Source organism: Vicia villosa, linkage group LG5, assembly GCF_029867415.1.
Source record: "Vicia villosa cultivar HV-30 ecotype Madison, WI linkage group LG5, Vvil1.0, whole genome shotgun sequence".
Lineage (NCBI taxonomy): Eukaryota > Viridiplantae > Streptophyta > Magnoliopsida > Fabales > Fabaceae > Vicia > Vicia villosa.
The window spans coordinates 148,201,232-148,220,994 of NC_081184.1; the positions used below are offsets into that span (position 1 = coordinate 148,201,232).

The 19,763-nt window shown below is 34.3% G+C and overlaps 2 protein-coding genes across 3 annotated transcripts; both read right to left on the reverse strand.

Moving 5' to 3' along the window:
• Window positions 1–11,863: 11,863 nt before the first annotated feature.
• LOC131603105 (tetrahydroberberine oxidase-like) lies at window positions 11,864–14,234 on the reverse strand. 2 transcript variants are annotated; one of them, XM_058875363.1, is made up of 2 exons: window positions 13,821–14,234; window positions 11,864–13,571 (listed from the first exon to the last, which is right to left on the reverse strand). In XM_058875363.1, exon 2 carries the CDS (start codon window positions 13,407–13,409, stop codon window positions 12,033–12,035), a length of 1,377 nt encoding a protein of 458 aa, XP_058731346.1. In that variant the 5' UTR covers window positions 13,410–13,571; window positions 13,821–14,234; the 3' UTR covers window positions 11,864–12,032. The 2 variants fall into 2 exon arrangements, with proteins under 2 accessions (XP_058731346.1, XP_058731345.1); XM_058875362.1 differs by having other exon boundaries at window positions 11,864–14,234.
• A 168-nt stretch (window positions 14,235–14,402) lies between these two features.
• LOC131603106 (mitogen-activated protein kinase kinase kinase 1-like) lies at window positions 14,403–19,418 on the reverse strand. The gene is made up of 8 exons (XM_058875364.1): window positions 18,689–19,418; window positions 18,435–18,519; window positions 18,273–18,335; window positions 16,982–17,139; window positions 16,311–16,383; window positions 16,138–16,197; window positions 15,769–15,879; window positions 14,403–15,544 (listed from the first exon to the last, which is right to left on the reverse strand). Exons 1-8 carry the CDS (start codon window positions 19,273–19,275, stop codon window positions 15,341–15,343), a joined length of 1,341 nt encoding a protein of 446 aa, XP_058731347.1. The 5' UTR covers window positions 19,276–19,418; the 3' UTR covers window positions 14,403–15,340.
• Window positions 19,419–19,763: the final 345 nt, after the last annotated feature.

Below are 19,763 nucleotides of genomic sequence, written 5' to 3' on the forward strand. Positions count from 1 at the left end.
GTATGTTAATTGAAAATAAAAAAATTCATAATCAAATGAATAAACATGAATTTTAAACTACAAAAATTATTACTCCCTCCGGTCTCAATTATAAGCAAACATTTAATTTTTAGATTCATTCAACAATCAATGTATTTAGTCTAATAATAGACTAAATACATTGATTGTTGAATGAATCTAAAAATTAAATTTTTGCTTATAAATGAGACCAGAGGGAGTACAATATTTGGTGTCAATAATTGTAACAAAAGATATTACATACACACACATTTTTATATATATATATATATATATATATATATATATATATATATATATATATATATATATATATATATATATAATGAGAATTTCTACAAAAATATTAAAGAAAATACATTTATTTCTCTCATTCCCGTGAACATTATTTATTTAAAAAGGCCCCATACTATTACTTATTCCACGGAAAGCATTCTAATCGAGATCCATAGACTCGACATGGTCCTGCTTTCAATATTTTCCAATCACATGTACTACAATCAGAAGTTCTTCTATTATCATCTTTATATATATCAAAGTAATGCAATTGGCCACTCCATGTAAAGCCACAAAAGAATAAAGTTGACGTAAAAATACTATTTCCAAAATTAAAACCATAACTCTGACCATGATGCAGAACATGTTTTCCGAGATCATCATCTCCAGATTTGTAGTGAACAGTCAAATCTAAATTACCTTCTAAGGAGTTGACAATATTCACACGAACTGCATGGATTTCATGCATTGATAACAACATCAATACACATAGCAATATGACTTTATTCATAAATTGAGACATTTCACCTTGTAATAATCTTTAGGTGTAAGAAATATATGATATTTGAATGATTAACAACATATATTTATAGTGAAAAATATAAAGAGAAAAAAATCTTCAGGCGTAAAAAAATGGAAGAGTTTTGAGAAGAAACTAAAATAAGAGTGATTTACCTTATTTGTCATGCAACAATGATCATGAGAGAGAGAGAGACAATATATTTTTATTCTTGATGCCTCAGTTGCATTAATTTCTATAATTTCTCATATATACGAATACCAAGAGAGTCCCTAAGGTTTTAAAACTAGCTTGCATCTAAGGCCTTAGTGAATATATTGTCTAGTTGATTATCAATTGCTACATGCTCAAGGTTTTCAACTTTATCTTCCACAAGTTCCTTGATGAAATGATAGAGAATGTCAATGTGCTTAATTGGTTCTAGTGTGTTATACATGATTTTTTAAAATGTTACTAACACTTAAATTGTCGGAGTACAATGTCATGTTCGACAAGTGACCCAAATCACAAAAGGGGTGAATTATGGTATTTAAAATTCAAGATAATTTTAATACTTTATTGGTTAAAATCATATTATTAATTCTTTAGAAGAGTAGTTTGCGGAAGAAGAATCGTTTGAGGAAATTGTTGATATTAAATAGCGGAAAGTAAAAGATAGAGTTAGAGAGATTACGCCAGAGATTATTCAAGTTTGGTTGAACGTTGGTCTATTCAATTCGTCAAGAGTTCTTCTTGAGATTTTTACTATAAACTTTGACCTTTTGAAGTATATGCCCCTTAACCTTTAGTAAAATATGATACCAATGACAGCTTTTACCAAGCTAAACCAAAGAACCATTTCAAGATTTCATAATAATATCAAACATAATCTATCAACACTGTCACACTTTTTAGATTAGTAACATACCTCTGATGTCTAATTGGTACCACATGCATTAGAGTCGAGGTGTCGGTCTCATTGAACGCATATGTGCATTATGACTTGATTACTGTTGTTGTGAATTATTATGTACTTGGTGATTGAGTTTATTGATACTACCCCTTTATTGTTTATGTACCACTAACTATATTGATTGTATTTCTCACCCCTTTGCTATTTTATTGTGATACTATGTACTCTTTTGGAGTGCAGATAATCAAGTATAAGGGTAGTTGTCATGTGAGTCGCAGGATGGCGTTGAGGCCTCCTTCTTTCGTTTATCACTTTAAGTTATATTAATTTTGCGTCAGTGTAATACTGTAACATCAGGAGGGATACCATTTTTGTAACACCCCACACATATATGTCTAGAAAAATATGCATGTAATGCTAATAATGGTACATAAAGACAACATAACATAATGTCGCAGAGGAAAAGAAAGTACATCGTCAGTACAAGGTACAAAAGCCGAATGTATCATGGCCAAAATAATACACCGTATAAGCTAGTACATCATCCAAAACATAAAACTAAGATAAGCACGAAATGGAACAAAAGATAAGCATTCATCAAGAAATGCTAAAGGGCTAGTCCATCTTGCCTTTGTCGCGATCTTGCCTCGAACCACCTGAAAAATATAGAATTGGAATGGGATGAGATTACTAAATCTCAGTGAGTCCGCCTATCCTATGGGTCCACTCGGATCTAAAGGGTACGTGCATAACAGAACGATTCCTCCATTGATTCGGGGTTGTCCTCACATCCGTTACAAATACGGAGCAAACACGTGATTCGTCCACCTTAGGAGTCATCATATCACAAGTAAACAAATAGTATAGAAAACACGTATGCAACCTATACCCATGTATGGGGAATCCAGAAGTACGTTAATACCACCACTAGGTTACAAACACACCCTCGATGGGTTACCTCCCATGCCTCGTCGTCAAGAGACTTGTACAAGCACACTGCAAGAATGGTTAGACGGGTTCGCACAAGCCTATATAGCCGCGAGATGACCTTAGCTTAATTGGCATCATAGTCCCATTAACCATCTTCACACACGTGTGTTAACGTCGAGTACAATACGCCATCTTGACACACGGGCCCACTGGGCGAAAGCCTAGTGCTTAGTCTACTTGACTTCACTAGAGGTGAGTTACCTGTTATGTATTAGCTGATAGGGCCTCATAACCCCACCATACCGAGCATGCAAGTGTGTTAACGCCAAGTGAGTAAAATGCCACGCGACCCTCACAAGCACACTGCAACGGTAGCTCAGGTGTGTGCCTCTGTGATCCATGATCAGGGCAGTCCCACGGACGATTCAAGGACTCACAGTCTGAATCGTAACCTAGTACCTAGTCTACTTCGATTCAAGCATACAAATCATACAATACAAACAACATCGAGTGTTCAACCGGAACAACAGATAAAAGTAATCATTAATGATTCATCACATGTAATTGTATCACATCTCAATTACGTCATTAGGCATAAGTAAATATTCATGAATAATTGAATTAACGCTTAAAACATGTATCAGGATATTATACAAGGCATAAGAGGCTTTCGATTCCGATATGAAACGAAACTGCATTCATTCGGGAAGAAAACACAATTCTGTATCAGACTAGTTCGCTACAGCAAACTCAAACAGAAGCAAACTCTCTCAAATCCAGGTCAGTTTGCTACAGCGAACTCCCAGCGAAGCCCCAATTCGCTACAGCGAACGGTAGCGAGCTTCAGCGAATAAATAAATTCAACTCCCAGGTTTATTCGCTACAGCGAACCATTCGCTACAGCGAATGAAAGTTCGCTACAACGAACTCTGCTAAACTCAGAAAAATCAGCAACGCATTTGGGGTCCCCAAGCCCCAAATCTTCACATGCAATCCTCTTTAATCGAATAATGATATATATAGCAACAATATGTAAATGAATTATTACTATCAATAGAGTCTAACACATGCATAAAATGAGGATCAAAAGCATTTACTCACAAACCCTTAATCCCCAAGGTTGGCATACCCCAAAATGTTTCCCAAAGTCACTAACTAAAGACTCACCTAGATGAATATGATGAAGCTGAAGCAGAGATGAGGACGAAAATCAGAGCTTGAGATTGGATCTTGGTTCATGCAAAGCTTGAAGATGATGATGGCTCCCTCCTCTTTTCCTTCTATTCCACGCCTCTCTCTCTCTCTCTCTCTCTCTTCCACTTCTATTTCACAAATTCTGATTTTGGCCAAGTAAAAGGGTGAGGGACCAAACAAGTCTTAAGTCTAATTAAGTGGTGCTAAGACCATAATGCCCCTTCTCTATTACTAATTGACTCATTAATCCAAAAGCAAGCCAATTATAGTAATATGTACGATACTTAGCCAATATTTGTACAAGAGGAACTAATAACAATTATTGAATTAAGTATGATATCGGGCATTACATTCTCCCCCTTAATTAGAATTCGTCCTTTGAACTTACCAGAACAAGTGAGGGTAGGATTTCCGCATCTCTGACTCGAGCTCCCACGTAGCTTCCTCAGGACGCGTCTCATCCCACAACACTTTCACGAGGGGTATCTCCCTATTCCTTAAAGACTTGCTAGCATGCTCCAAGATACGGCAAGGTTGTGGATCATAAGAAATATCTGGTTCCACTGCAACAGAATCCGAAAGGATAGGATGGAAAACATCAGACACAAATCTTTGGAGCTGAGATACATGGAACACGTCATGTAACTCGGATGGTGAGGGTGGCAATGCTAACTGATAGGCCACTTCTCCTATTTGACTCGCAATCTGATAGGGTCCCACATATCTTGGACTGAGTTTACGCGTTTTGAACGGTCCTCCCAATCTCAACCTCGGGGTGACCTTCAAATACACGTGATCTCCAACTTCAAATTCCAAAGGTTTCCTTCGTTTGTCCGCATAATTCTTCTGTCGATCTTGGGCTTTCTTGAGATTATCTCGAATCACTTTGACTTTCTCGGTGGTCTCTTGTATAATATCTAGTCCAAGAGTACTCTTCTCTCCTACTTTAGCCCAACATACAGGAGATCGACACTTCCTCCCATATAGGGCCTCATAGGGAGCCATGCCTAAACTATCATGATAACTATTGTTGTATGCGAACTCTATCAAAGGCAAATGATCATTCCAACACCCACCTTCCTCTAGAATACAAGCTCTCAACATATCTTCAATCGTCTGGATTGTCCTCTCTGTCTGACCGTCAGATTGTGGATGATTAGATGTACTCATATCCAATCTAGTCCCCAATTCCTTGTGAAACATCTTCCAAAATCTCGAAGTGAACTTTGGATCTCGGTCGGACACTATACTAGATGGTACACCATGTAACCGCACAATCTCCGCTATGAAAAGCCTTGCAAGATGAATCACCTTGTGAGTCGTCTTTACAGGCAAAAAGTGAGCAGACTTAGTTAACCTGTCCACTATTACCCATATAGAATCGTATCCACCTCGGGTACGAGGTAATCCCACAATGAAATCCATCGAGATACTATCCCACTTCCAAACTGGTATCTTTAACGGTTGCAACATTCCTCCTGGTCTCTGGTGTTCAATCTTAACCTGTTGACAAATGGAACACCGTGCTACATACTATGCAATTTCCTTCTTCATTCCTGGCCACCAAAAATATTTCTTCAAATCTTAATACATTTTGGTCGATCCAGGATGAATAGAAAATCTACTCTTGTGGGCTTCATCAAGAATCAGACGCTTCAATTCTGAATTATCTGGTATGCACATCCTCTGCTTAAACAAAATAATTCCATCAGGGGCTCGAACAAAAATCGACATGTTCTCACTTGCTTGCAATTGTTCATCATACTCTTGTGCCACCCGAATTCTTTCTCTCAACTCATTCTGGATACTCAAGTTACTAATCAGTACACCATTGGGTGCCCACTCAAACTGAAGATTAAGGTTTCGAAACTTCTCCAATAACTCGTATTCTAACATCATCAGTTCCGCAGCTTGTATCTCTTTTCTACTCAAAGCATCTGCTACTTTATTAGCCTTTCATGGATAGTATTTTAACTCAAAGTCATAATCTTTAAGATATTCCATCCATCTCTTTTGTCGCATGTTCAATTCCTTTTGATCAAAAAGGTACTTCAGGCTTTTGACATCTATCACACTTATTAACCAATTCATAAGCATCCTTAAAAAGAGAGAGCCAGAAATAACCTTATTGAAATAATTTGGCAGCAGTTATGGTTCCTACAAAATATCCTATATATGGTGCTTTATGACAGGCATACAAGATCTTCCGTGCCTCTGGTTGATCCATACATCCTCTAAGTAGCTTATCCGAACATTTCTTGTAAAGAAAAGGTTCATCCCAAAAGTAAAGTTTAGTCATATGGAAGAACATATTCTTCTGTTGAGAATTGAAATCAGGTGGAATGTATCTGCTGACCAGATAGTTGACAATATCAGCATACCAAGGCGTCATGCCTGAGATGATTAGTATTAGGTGCTTATTAGGAAAAGTTTCCTGAATATCTCCATGGTTTTTTTCTTGTACTTCCTCTGGAAGCCTTGAGAGATGGTCAGTAACCAAATTCTCAACTCCTTTATTATCCCTAATCTCTAGATCGAACTCTTGTAATAACAATACCCATCTAATAAGCCTTGGCTTGACATCTTTTTTAGCAATAAGTTACTTAATAGAAGCATGCTCAGTGTACACAATGACTTTGGTTCATACCAAGTAGGATCTAAACTTGTCAAAAGCAAAGACAACAACTAGTAGTTCCTTCTCAGTTGTGGTGTAGTTGACTTGTGCTTCAATTAGAGTTCTACTAGCATAATAAATGGTGTGAACCACCTTGTTGTGTCTCTGGCCGAGCACATCTCCAATAGCAAACAAAAGGCTTTGTCCAATCAGGAGTCTTTACAATTGGTGCATAAATCAAAGCTTCCTTCAACAAGTTGAAAGCTTCCATACATTCCTGACTGAAGACATAAGGCACGCCATGTTGTAGCAATTGAAACATTGGCTTAGTTATATTGGAAAAATCCTTGATAACCGTCTGTAAAATCCAGCATGGCTAAAAAAACTTCTAATTCCCTTGATGTTTATTGGGGGTGGCAACTTCTCTATTACTTCCACCCTTGCTTGATCCACTTTTAAACCTTTCTTTGAAATTTTGTGGCCAAGAACAATCTCTTCTTTCACATATGATAAGCACCAGATCTAGGTTGTCCAAGCATCTCTTGAATTATTCTCTAAAAATAGAAAAATCATCCATGAAAACTTCCATGGAACTTTCAATAAAATTGGAAAATATGGCCATCATGCAACGTTGGAAGGTGGCTGGAGCATTACATAGTCCAAAGGGCATCCTTCTGAAGGTAAAAGTACCATAAGGACTTATGAATGTTGTTTTGCTTGATCTTCTGGGGCAATGGCTATTTAATTGTAGCCCTAATAGCCATCCAATAAATAATAATACTTCTTTTCAGCAAATCTATCCAGCATCTGGTCAATAATTGGCAGAGGGAAGTGGTGTTTCCTTGGGCTTTGTTCAGCTTTTTGTAATCCAAACAGATTCTCCAGCCTGTAACAGTTATTGTAGGAGTTAATTCATATTTCTCATTACTAACCACAATCATGTCTCCTTTCTTTGGCACACATTGAATTAAGTTTACCCACACACCACACACTATATGAGATAGGGTAGTTAATATCATCATCTAACAACTTAATGATCTCCTTTTGACCACTTCTCTCATTATGAGATTCAATCTTCTTTGGCTTTCAATGTTATTCTTAAAATATTTTATTCTGTATAAATTATTACATATGATATTTTTTATGACGAAAAGAGTAAGGGTGGCAAAACAGGTCTGGTCCGTCAGACCGACTTGTTTAATCCATCATTTTTGACGGACTGGACTGAGATTTTCGGCTCGGTACCTTAAGTAGGCTCGTCCCGCATAATCTGTTTAAAAAAGCGGGTTGATGCAAGACGAGTTTTGCCCGCGGGCTTTTTGTAAAACTTTTTATTTTTTACTTAAAATTAAAACAACTTTAACTATCAAAACAACACTCTTCTCTTAGGACTACGTTGATTGAATTGCATTATAAATTATTATTATACTTAACATATCAAATTATAATTGTAAGACTCTTTCTATAACATTCTAATACATGTGTTGGTTGGAAAAGGTTAAAGTAAAAGAACAATTGTGTGACATGAAATCAAGTTGTCAATACATTAGCTAACATGTTTTTTTAGAAGTATATGTTTATTTTAAGAAAAGAAAGAATTTGATTAGTAATTAGTTTTTAAATAGGATTAGGATGATATGTATTGTTTATTTATTTATTTTGATACTTTTTTTATATTTTGCTTGAGTCTATTTTGTAATGTTTTTCTTGTAATAGGTCTTTATTTATTTTATTTTTGAACTGTTTGAACTTAAGACAAGTTGAAGTTCTATTATGCATTGATAAAAAATATCTTTTGTTGGCCTCTTTGGCAATGATTAAAATTTTTGTAAATTATGTAATAAATTAAATTATAAAATAAAAAAATAAAAAAATTGTCAGACCGGCCTGCCAACCCGCCAACTCGTTAGTAAATAGGGTGGGCTTAAATTTTAAACTGCTTAAATTTTGAATTCGAACGCCTATGTTGGTCTGCCTTGTCCCACTTTTAAACGGGCTTAAATGGGATGAGCCGCCCAATTTGTCACCCTTAAAAAATAGCATTATTTAAAGTCAAAATCGATTATGGTTGAAATTAATTATTGAGCAATAATTAGTTTGCAACAACTACTATAATAAATTGGGTTAGATATATTTATCGGTAATGATACTTTACGGATGTATCGGATAAGATACTCCAATATATAAGTTGGTCATATCTCTCTATTCACATCAACATGTTCAATTTTTCTCTAACTTTCAATGAATATTTTTCATCCTTACGTGTGTTTTAGAAAAAACGAATAAGACCATAGAAGCCAATTTTGTATCAACAAGCTACAATAGCTTTCGGTCAAGAATAGATACATCAACTATATAAAAATATAATACACATCCAAACTATATAAATTAGAGTCTCAATTTTTTCAATTCCAGAAACTACAAAATTGACAAGTAGTTTTATTTTATAAACTCATTGTTAAACTTCAATTTTTTAACTTTTTTTTTTCTTTTATTTTAATTCAAATTTCCTCTACATTTTTTTCTCACATTTTTTTTTTATTTTTATCTTTTTATTTTCTCTTTTCCTTTTCTAATTTATTAATTGTTGAAACAAATAATAAAAATGCTACTCGAACTAAAATTAGTTTGTATTGAAAACAATGTTATTAAACTGGTTCTGGAAAAAAGGCACCGACAATAATTCGGAGATACATACTCAAAATTACAAGAAAATAGTTCAAATATACATCTCCGAACTTATTTCTTAAGAAATTTAATGGCAGTTTAATTTAGTATGGAAGAAAGGTGACTTCGGAGATGTATCTGCGAATTTACTTTAGGAGTATATTTGGAGATACATCTCCAAACTAAACTTTGTCAAAAATTAGTATTTTGTACGTTCGGAAATATATCTCTGAATTCACATGTGGACATTTTCGAATTTTTATATGTGCACCCCATATAGCAAGGTGGGATAAGAAATTGCCATATCATAATAAGGAATGTTTGTTGCATCTAGGGGTGGGAATAGGCCAGGCCGACTAACAGGGGCCTACGGCCCAGCCTACATAGGCCTAGGTCAGGCCAGACTTTTTAGATAAATAGAAAAGGCCTAGGCTTTTTTATAAGCCTATTTAGCTAAAAAGGCTAGGCCACAGACCACATAAAAAGCCTTTTAACCCTAAGAGGCCAGCCTATTTAAATAAATATGAATAATTTTATTATTATTATATATATTTTTTACTTTGAATTAAAAATATAAAAATAAATTTTAGTTATCTTGAAAAAATTATGAAAATAAGATGAAAAGAATCTTATGAACAATTTCATAAGTTATTTCGATAAGTTCTCTCAAACAAATAATATCACAAAATTTATGCTACTAGGTAAACTTAAATAAACTAATGCAAACAAACATTTAATCTCACTGATCTTTTAATTTGTTAGTCTATATAAAGACGAGTTGAATGACTTATTTACAAATGTTCAAATGAAATAGGCTTTTAAGTAGGCTAATAGGCCAATCAGGCCTTCAAAAAGGCCAGGCCCATGCCAAAAAAATAAGCCTATGATAGGCTACAGGCCAGGCTTAGGCTTTGAATATTATAGCAGGCCAGGCTCAGGCTTGACAAAGCCTAACTCGGCCCAACCTATTCTCACCCCTACTTGCATCCTTACTAGTTCTCTTAAACCCTATGAGTGCGTTTGTTTTAAGGAATGAAATAACATTTTCAAGAATGTAATATTGTAAATGCAATAAAATGTAATTTTCAAGTTTTTAAAAATGTTTCTCGAATATTTTTTATTCCAAAAAATGTGGTTTACACGTAATCTTTTCTATAGTTATTCTCATAATTAAAAGATGAGAATTCAAGATTTCAATGGAAATAAATTTAACTACCTATGACTTCCCACTTCTACTCATTATTTTTATTTTTATAATTTTTAAATAAAATTAATTTATAAATATTTTTAGGAACTTTAATTTTTGTCCAAACGCATAAGTGGGAACATTATTCCTAAAAATAATAATCCAAAGAATGTAATTTTATAACTTGACACAAACACACTCTATAAAATTTACAAATATTTTTTTGCATTATTTGAAGACGTATAAATAAATATATTTGAATATTGTGGATTCTTCAATGAGATGATAATAATATACATTTATTTGTTGTGTTCCAATTTCCAATTTCGAATTTCAAAATCCTTACAAAATTACATTTAAAATATTAAAACTTTAGAATAAGGAAAACAAAAAGCCACTACGGGTTTTTAATTTCATACATGATTTTTCTTTTTGCATTTTGGACGGATTTTTAATTTCATTCATGATTTTGTTTTTTGTATTTTGGATTTTTTGAATGAATTTGAGCTTACATGTAATATGTTACGTCCGACTTTTTGTGCATCGTCATGGGACGGATTCAGAAAATTTTTACAGTGGAGCGAAATTTATTAGTTTATAACACTGAATAATATATCACTATTTATAAATAAATATGATAATTATTTTCTATAATGTTTAATATTTTAAAAATATTAATAACTTTTTATTTACTAATTGAACGTGTACAACACTTTTTGTCTCAACATGTCTAACCGTTCATAAGTCATTCATTTGTTAATACTCTACAAATACACTATCTAATAAAAGTAAGATAAAACCATTGAATCCGATAGAACATCTCCAATGGTGGTATTTTTCAATGAGTTCTTCAACTAGACATTAATATAATAATTAAATATTGAATCAAAATGTCATGTCATAGTAGAGTTGCATTGCAATGCAACTAGTAAAAAATTGTGGTACCGAATCAAATTAATTTATGAGATAAAGTTGTGGGACCCATTTAAATTAAACTAATAAAATAAATATTAAATAAATTATTTTGAGATGATATGGCTGGTGGGACCCATAAAGAACTCAAAAATGGATTGCACCATTGGAGATGGCCTTAGAAACTTTATAATTATGAAATTGACTATTTTGCAGCAGAATTTAAAACACAAACTAAATAAAAGAACTATTTAATATAATATGCATGTACCTTTATAATATAGTATTAAGAAATGTTTCAATTATAGTGGGGCATAGGCCTACATGGTTCTTAAAGTAGGTCACTCTGTGCATCGTGGACGATGCAAATAAAATTAAGAGCTCTTGTAATATATGGTAGATCCAAATTTTAAATTCAGACATCATTCTTTTGCATCCTGGACGTTGCAGATGAAATTAAGAGCTCTTGTAATATGTGGTACATCCGAATTTTAAATTCAGACATTTTCTATGTATTCTAGACATTTCAGATGACCTTGATATCCAAACGATGCGAGGACATTTGTAGAAATTTCATAAAATTTAAGCAACTTCTCAATACAAAATATACCATAAATCATTTTCCAAGGTTTGTATAAAAATTCCATATCCAAATTCAATTTGTTACAACAAACTCATCTAAGGAAATCAGCACAAACAAACTTCCAAGACAGACATGAAATAATATGTATTTAGGTAAACAAAATTATTAAATGAGGTTAACATCAAGATCAAATTTCTCAAATTAGATACACATACAATAGAAACCACATAGTAACTTATTTTACATTATGGCATGTACGGCTCTAGGAAATTCTAATTGCACCCCTTCCACACAAGGCAATATACTACTATCCATTGTTATGTTATCAAAACTAGGCATAGAAGGTATGCTTTGTTCATTTCTAAAGAAATTTAGAGGATCAACTTTGGTCTTAACCATTGCCAATCTTTTGAAGTTGTTCTTGAAATACTTTAAACCCCAAATACTAGCTTTCTTATAACTTGTGTATCCATTAATGCTATTCACTCCAATGTCAAGGTCTCTATAATTCACATATGCAACTCTTGGAGACTTTGAAACAAAAGGTTCCATATAACTATAAAGTTTTCTCATCCAATTTATGTGCCTTTTTTCTACTTCATCACCTTCCTCTTGCCAAAAAACCAAGTGCTGAATTTTGTAAATGTTTCCAGCTCTATGTGGAAATGGAATTTCCGAATCCGATATCTCGTCCATTCTGCCACCATAAGGAGTGAATATTAACACCGCCTTTTTCGCCTCGTCTTCATAAAACATTGGCCATAACCCCTCAAATCCAATATCAGGAATTGGATCTCTAACATAATCAGATTTTGCCTTGAAAAACAACACACCATCATGAGTTCTATTCAACAAAACTTCAAGAGGTTGATTCTTTGTAAAACCAGCAAGGTAGTGAACTGATTCAATCCAACTCATCTCAGTACAATCTTCTCTAACCAAACCAAGCTCCGGAAAATTCTCTTCCATCAGAAGAATGAGTCTATCTACACCTCCAAGAAACAAGGATTCAAATGTGACTTTTATTGTTTGAGTTCTTGAATTTGCCCTTTCCAAAATGATCCTAATGTTTAGGTCTTTATCAAGCTTATTTGCCACTAACTGCCACTTACGAATAAGTATGGTTCCATTTTGTTCCAGTGTCCTTGGAACATTGAACAATGTCACAGTGGATGGAACATGAACAAGTTTTATCTTCCATGCTACGATAACTCCGAAGCTTGCTCCTCCACCGCCTCTAATAGCCCAAAACAGATCCTCACCCATTGATTCTCTGTCAAGAACTCTACCATTCACATCAATTATGTGAGCGTCAAGTATATTATCGGCGGAAAGACCATGTTTACGCATCAGGAAACCATAGCCACCGCCGCTGATGAGTCCGCTAACTCCAACAGTAGGACAAACACCTGCAGGGAAGCCGAGAGTTTTGCTCTCTTGGCTTATTTTGTACAAAAGTTCGCCGACCGTTGCCCCTCCTTGAACCCACGCATTGCTATTTTCTAAGTCGATTTGGATTTCTCGAAGGTTTATTAGATCAATAACAACGAACGGAAATTTAGAAACATAGGACAGACCTTCATAGTCATGGCCGCCCCTTCGGATTCGAATCTCCATGTCATGGCGTTGGGAACAGATTACAGTAGCTTGAATTTCTAGAACTTCACGAGGTGTTACAATGACAAGAGGTTTTGTAGTTGTGTTGGATGCAAATCTAAGGTTTTGAACCGAAAACCGGAGTATAGATGAGTGTGAGGAGTGTGTTTGGGTGAACACAACCTTAGAGATTGAAGTGGAGTTATAATTAGAATAACTTTTAAAGCATTGAATAAAGGTTTCATGATAATCAGCTGCATAAGATGTAAAAGAATATAACAAAGCAATTGCAACAGCAGTAAAATGTAACTTTAGAGGCATATTAAGATCCAAAAGTTGGTGTACCATGCATGAGATTTGTAATATCTTTTTTAAACTTGTAGTTAAAAAGTTTAAGCTACAACAGATCTTGATGTTTGAAACAAGACAAACCTTGACTCATTTAGCTGACTCTTGGATTAACTTGTATCAGGTCTTCAAGCCTAAAGCTGCATATAGTTTAGTGTGAAAAAACATCATTTATTCAATCTGAATCTTCTAAGAAAATGAAAATAAAAACTTCTGTCATAATGATGTCCGTGGAATCTAATAATTCACCCGTATATCCAATAATTTAGTCCAACGGATCACAGAGACATGTGCATCTAGCAATAAAGAAATAAATAAAATAACAAGTGGAGAAAATAAAATAGTATAAAATTAAAAAATGAGTAACAACAAGCAAATCTTCAAACAAAGTCAGATTCACAAATTAATATAATATTAACCATAACACGAAGCTAAGATAACAAGTACATGGGAAATTGGTTTGTTGGAAAAAGCTTGAGACTTGAGAGTGTGCTCATCTCGGTTCAAATCCAACTAGGTGTTATTCTTCTAACAATTTCTTAGTTCTGTTTAGAGAAATTGAGGGGGAAATAGATTGAGAGGAACGGAGTCTTCAAGTACATGTCACTGAGCTTCACCTATTCATTATATATAAGCTTGCAAAAGAAAATTAAAGAACGCTCTTCATTTTGAGCAATATAGCCAGAGTACAACGCCACCTCCAACAAATGAGTTAAGGTTCACCTACATTAGAGAGAACACTTTTTGCATTCTAAAGATACAAGAATCAATTCACAAAATAAAAACAAACTAGATAAAATTATTGTAGTTTCCTAGAAAAAAACAGTGCGGTAATTATATACAGTTTAACTGCACACAAAAACTCATGTACAACTTCGCACTCTAATGGCATAGATAACACAACATTTGTACACTAGCTGCAGCATCTTTCATGACCAAAACCAAATATCAGCAACCGCTTTGCAATACTAGTGAATGTAGAATTTCCATGCAATAACAATTCCAAGAGTATGAGCCCTGATTGGATCAAGTGAGTATATGGGCAGATAATGCAATAACCATTGCTTTAGGATTGGAATTATGACTTGAAAAGCAGCGGTAGAAGTGATATGACTGCATGTTTCGACAACTCTGTTCCAAATGACCAATTGTGCAGGCTCATTGCAAATTTGCAATCTCCTTTTGACTGCATACTACAGGAAAGAGCACTTGATTGGAATTGAAGAGTATCTCCTCTTTACTTCTCCGATTCCCCCCTCCAGTCATAAGAAGTTCCTTACTGCAAGATAAGGAGCCATTGCTTCTTCTTGTGTGACATAAAGGTGAAAATTTAGCATCCTGGAACTCTTGCTTTTGTTAATGCACTCTTGCCTTTTGATGAAACTATTTTCAGCATGGGATTGGCATGGTGGTCCAACACAGGAGGTGATAGAGATAAGCAAACCAGTGAGTCTTGAGGTCCAACTCCAGTACATATTGTGCAAACCCATGCTATTTCATGGATATTTTCACCGATCTAAACTCAAGATGTGTAAGGATTAACTTGAGAAATAGGGGATAAATTTGACCTTCTCAGTGCCAACATAGGAAGTGATCAAGAGCACTTATGGCTGAACAATACTATTAACACGTGGAGAACCTGCGCTTAATCGTCTCCTTAGAAATGGATGATTTGATAGCTGAGCTGCAGTAGGCCGTTTACTTGGGTTAACTTGTAAGCATTTAAGAATGAAATCTCGGGCATCATTAGATAGAGATTCAGGAATCGGTGGAAGTTCACCCCGACCAATCCGAAATATTGCTTGCATCTGTAGTGACAAAAAAATATATATCGATATTATCACCAATTATCCAAATGGAAAAGCAAGTACAGTTAGTATATCTAACTTAATGATTCTAGACAAAGCAGCCAACTAAACTAAATTCCAAACATTAAATATTCATAAGGTGATTCAAAGGAATGGAATAGCAAAAACAGCAAGGAAAATGGGAAAGTAACAAACTTAAGAAGATTATAATAAGTGTTACATACTCCTTCTAATTCAGAGTAAGGTGGCTGCCTCGTCAACATCTCTAAAACCGTGCATCCTAAGCTCCATATATCAGCCGCTAGCCCGTAACCTTGGTTTCTTAAGTTAACAACCTATGGTAAAAAATTCAAAGATAAATCAGTCAAAATTTTAAAAAGCTCATTTGCATAAAAATTCATTTATCAGGATATGTATACATACTGCAATAGACTAATTTATGGATTGTTAAATTTTATGGTATTAAATCAACATTCAGGATATGTGTTAAAAGGTGCAAATAAATTAGATAGTCATATTAAAACATTATCTCATTCTACTTCATCTCTTTGAAGGTATTACTTTAAAAAGATTCTACAAGGGCAGAGGCAAACCTCGGGAGCCATCCAGTATGGGGAGCCTTTGCTTGATTTAACATCATTTAATTTTGTTGCCTGAGAAGGTAAAAGAACTAAAATTATGAGCTATGAGTTCGAGCAGCCAGAATTTGGGGATTGTGTATTAGCAAAATTCCGAAAAAGAGAAATTCAGTTTTGCGGAAGATTACCTTTGCCAACCCAAAATCTGCAAGCTTGACCGAACCATTTACATCAACCAGTATATTAGAACACTTGATATCCCTTTAAAATGTAATAAATGAATTGAAAAGATTAGAGTGCAGACACACAGCAAATAAATATAAATTCAAGATATATCAGAAATCAATGACCAAGCACTCCATCCTAGTTTCATCTTTTTTTACCGTGGTTCAATGTTGTGCATTTTCATATCAGAAAAAAAAAATCACCGCGAAAAGATTTACTGGATGCAAATTATTGGGTAAAAAGATAAACTGATGTAGTTTTAAATTAAAATGGAGTACAAGACCTAAATAGACTTTGAAAATCATGACTGACACTAAGCTTAATAAGTTCCAAAGATTTTATAGAAGCTGAATTTTAAAATGTCAATCAAAACCCTGTAAGATATGCCGCCATGACATCCAGTTTCTACCTGGAATAAGATTCCAGTTTTAACAAAGTTGAACATGTGCACACACAGATATAGTTTGAAGAACCTCCTTTATTAAAAAAAACATTCAAATATACTTCCCCATAACATTAAAAATCCCTTGACCCTTCGCAATAAATAAGTGTAATTTTGAGAAATAAAATTGTTATTGTGATAGAATTAGTCATTGAATTGCTTGCATAACAATAACAAATCCACTCATGTTACCTGTGGACCACATCATTTTCATGAAGATACTTCAAGCCATATAAAATCTGTCTTGTGTATGCAGAAACTTGAGAATCATTTAGGTGATAGCTTTGATAAAGACTGGCCAATGACCCTTTTGACACAAGCTCAAGGAATATATACAGTGTGCTTTCATTCTGAGAAATCCAAAACATAAATAATATAAATAACAAAGAGATGGAGATAAAAACACTAGAAATGCAATTTCTGTTGAGTGAACAGAACTAGACAGAAAAATAATTTGAGTAAATTTTAAGTAGGTCCTGAAAAACATTTGGATATCAATTTGCTCTACATAAGATCAGTGAGATCAAATTGGCCCTCAGATGAATTTTGATCATCGCATGATATCTTGAAACCATTGAGCTATTTCAATTTTAAAAATTGTGATTCGAAGACTAAAATCAGAATTTACTTCAAATATAAAGAATGCATAACTAAACAAAGACATATTTACTAATCAATAAGCACAATCTATAAACAGGAAAAATATGTAATTAGGCATTATATAGTTAGCCAATCATCATTAAAAAGAATTCGAAGAACAATAAAAATTCAGTCACTTAAATCAAACTATTTTTTTTCAAATGGAAAAATTAACGTAGTTGGGAAAACCTACAAAGAACCTCTTTAAATTTTATAAATTATAAAAGATGCAAAATAGATTAAGAAAAATAAAGATTTGCGCAACCTAAAAAGAGATTTTATTTTATTTTTAGGAAACCTTAATGTGCATTTGCGATTCAAAATTTACATAAAAACAGCTCAAACGACATTAAGGGTTTTGAACTGCAACACTCCCAAATAAATGTATGTATGAATTGCTAACTTTCACATTGCATGATCTATTAGAAAATAATTGATTCAGCTTTTTAATAGAAAAATATTTGATGAAAAACATTTTCCATTTTGTTGCATAAGCATTAGGCGTAGGATCCCATTTCCCGACAAAGTTTTTACCACGTTTATCTTCTAAATGACCCATATTATGAACAACTTATCTCCTTCAAATAGCACTCTGGTATCTAATTAGACACAATTGATGTTACAAAGATATATCATTTCCTCTTCCCATCACAGTAAACAAACTTACAAAAGACTACGTAATCTGAGGATTATCAAAATTTTCAAGATTCTCAATGAAGAAAGCGATTTTTCAGCAAAAGAAATGCTACCACACTTGCAAAATGCTGATTTCAAATTCCTCAGTCATAAAAATCCAATCACATTCTACCAGACTAATAAGCTTGCACACTAGATAAGAACATACCTTGTCTGAGCCATAATATCGAACTATGTTCTCATGTTGAAACCTACTCAAAAGAGATATTTCCTGAAAAGAAGTTAAGAAAGATAATGCATAAAAAATTACTAACATATAAGTTGGAATGAACATCTCATCAAATTCAATTCGAAGACTAACTCCTCCCACCTGCTGAAGTTGGAAAATGCTTTGTCTCCCCTGGTGACCATCATCCAACAAAGACACCTCTTTCACCGCATAAAAGTTTCCATCGCTGCAAGAAAAGAACATGCATATTTCGTCAGTCAAAACAAGGCAAGCCATAAAGCTTAAACAATTGGATGACTTAATGGTCATTAAACAAAGATTTGATACAAAACAATTGAGCTCATGTATGTACATTATTTATGAAACTAGTAAGCATTCAATGATAATAAACTTACTCGGTGAGGCATTCATAAACCGTTCCAAAAGAACCCTTTCCGAGAATGGTACCCTTTTGCCACGAAGAAAAAGTGGGTTTAAGCCACCCATAAGGAAACACCGTTCTCTCCCCACCACCATCACTATCATAATCATGTGAAGTAGTGAAAGAACCAGAATCGGTAAAAAGCACACTCCTTTCACCGTTTCTGAGCGGATCAACAACACCCCTAACATTATGTTCCCCTGAAGAAGAAGGCGAATCCCTAACAATCACAACAGCAGAATCCTCAGAAACTGAAATTGAACCAACGTTGGAAGAGCGAACCTTTCGAGCTTCCCAATCTTGTGTTGGGATAGAGAAATCCTCAGGACCAGAAAGGCCCAAGCTCTGAAAGATGCGGTCGAATTCGCCGTCGATTCCTAATACACGGAGACTGGTTTCTTCATCGGAGGGAGATGGAGATGGAGATGGAGACGGGATGGCGGCGGCGGCGGCGGTGGTGGTGGGGAGTTGGTAATTGATGTTTTTTTTGGCGTTGAGTCGCTCCAATCGAGGCGGCTTTTTCTTCGTCTTGGTCTTGGTCTTTCGCATCATCCACTCCATTGGTGTGGTTTCCTTGCTCTTTCTTGTTTTTTGTGACAGTGTTTTTTTTTTATGGCTGCTAGTGGAAGGAAAGTGGAGAGAAATTATTGGGTTGCTTTATCTGTGTATGCGTTGTGTTGTTGCCATTTGGATTGATTGCCAAAATGGAGTGGGACTTTCTATATTTATTTACTTACTATTTGGGGTATTCATTCATATAGTTGAAATTTAAATCACTAAGTTACTTTTAGATTTTAATTTAAGAATTACAAATTGTTTTAAAGTATTTTATTTACATTAAAAATATTAACTAGAATGTAATATGCTTTGGTTGAATTGATGAATTCAGGTGACATATATAAAATGTGATAAAATTGAATTGATTAAAGGGTTCAATAATTAAGGTCTTTGTAAAGTTAGTTATTTTTACTTGTCGTTTAAAGAATTATTCTCTAAAGATTTATCGCCCTGACGTTAGATCTGAGTAACGGAAGTTGATATGACAGTAC

Excerpts from the sequence above, each read along its gene's own strand:
- LOC131603105 (XM_058875362.1), bottom strand. The coding sequence starts at position 13,736 with ATGGTACACCAACTTTTGGATCTTAATATGCCTCTAAAGTTACATTTT.
- LOC131603106 (XM_058875364.1), bottom strand. The coding sequence starts at position 19,275 with ATGGAGTGGATGATGCGAAAGACCAAGACCAAGACGAAGAAAAAGCCG. Across the intron at positions 18,336-18,434 it reads GCATTTTCCAACTTCAGCAG|GAAATATCTCTTTTGAGTAG; the intron begins GTGGGAGGAGTT and ends ACTTCTTTTCAG. Across the intron at positions 16,198-16,310 it reads CAGATTTTGGGTTGGCAAAG|GCAACAAAATTAAATGATGT; the intron begins GTAATCTTCCGC and ends TTACCTTCTCAG.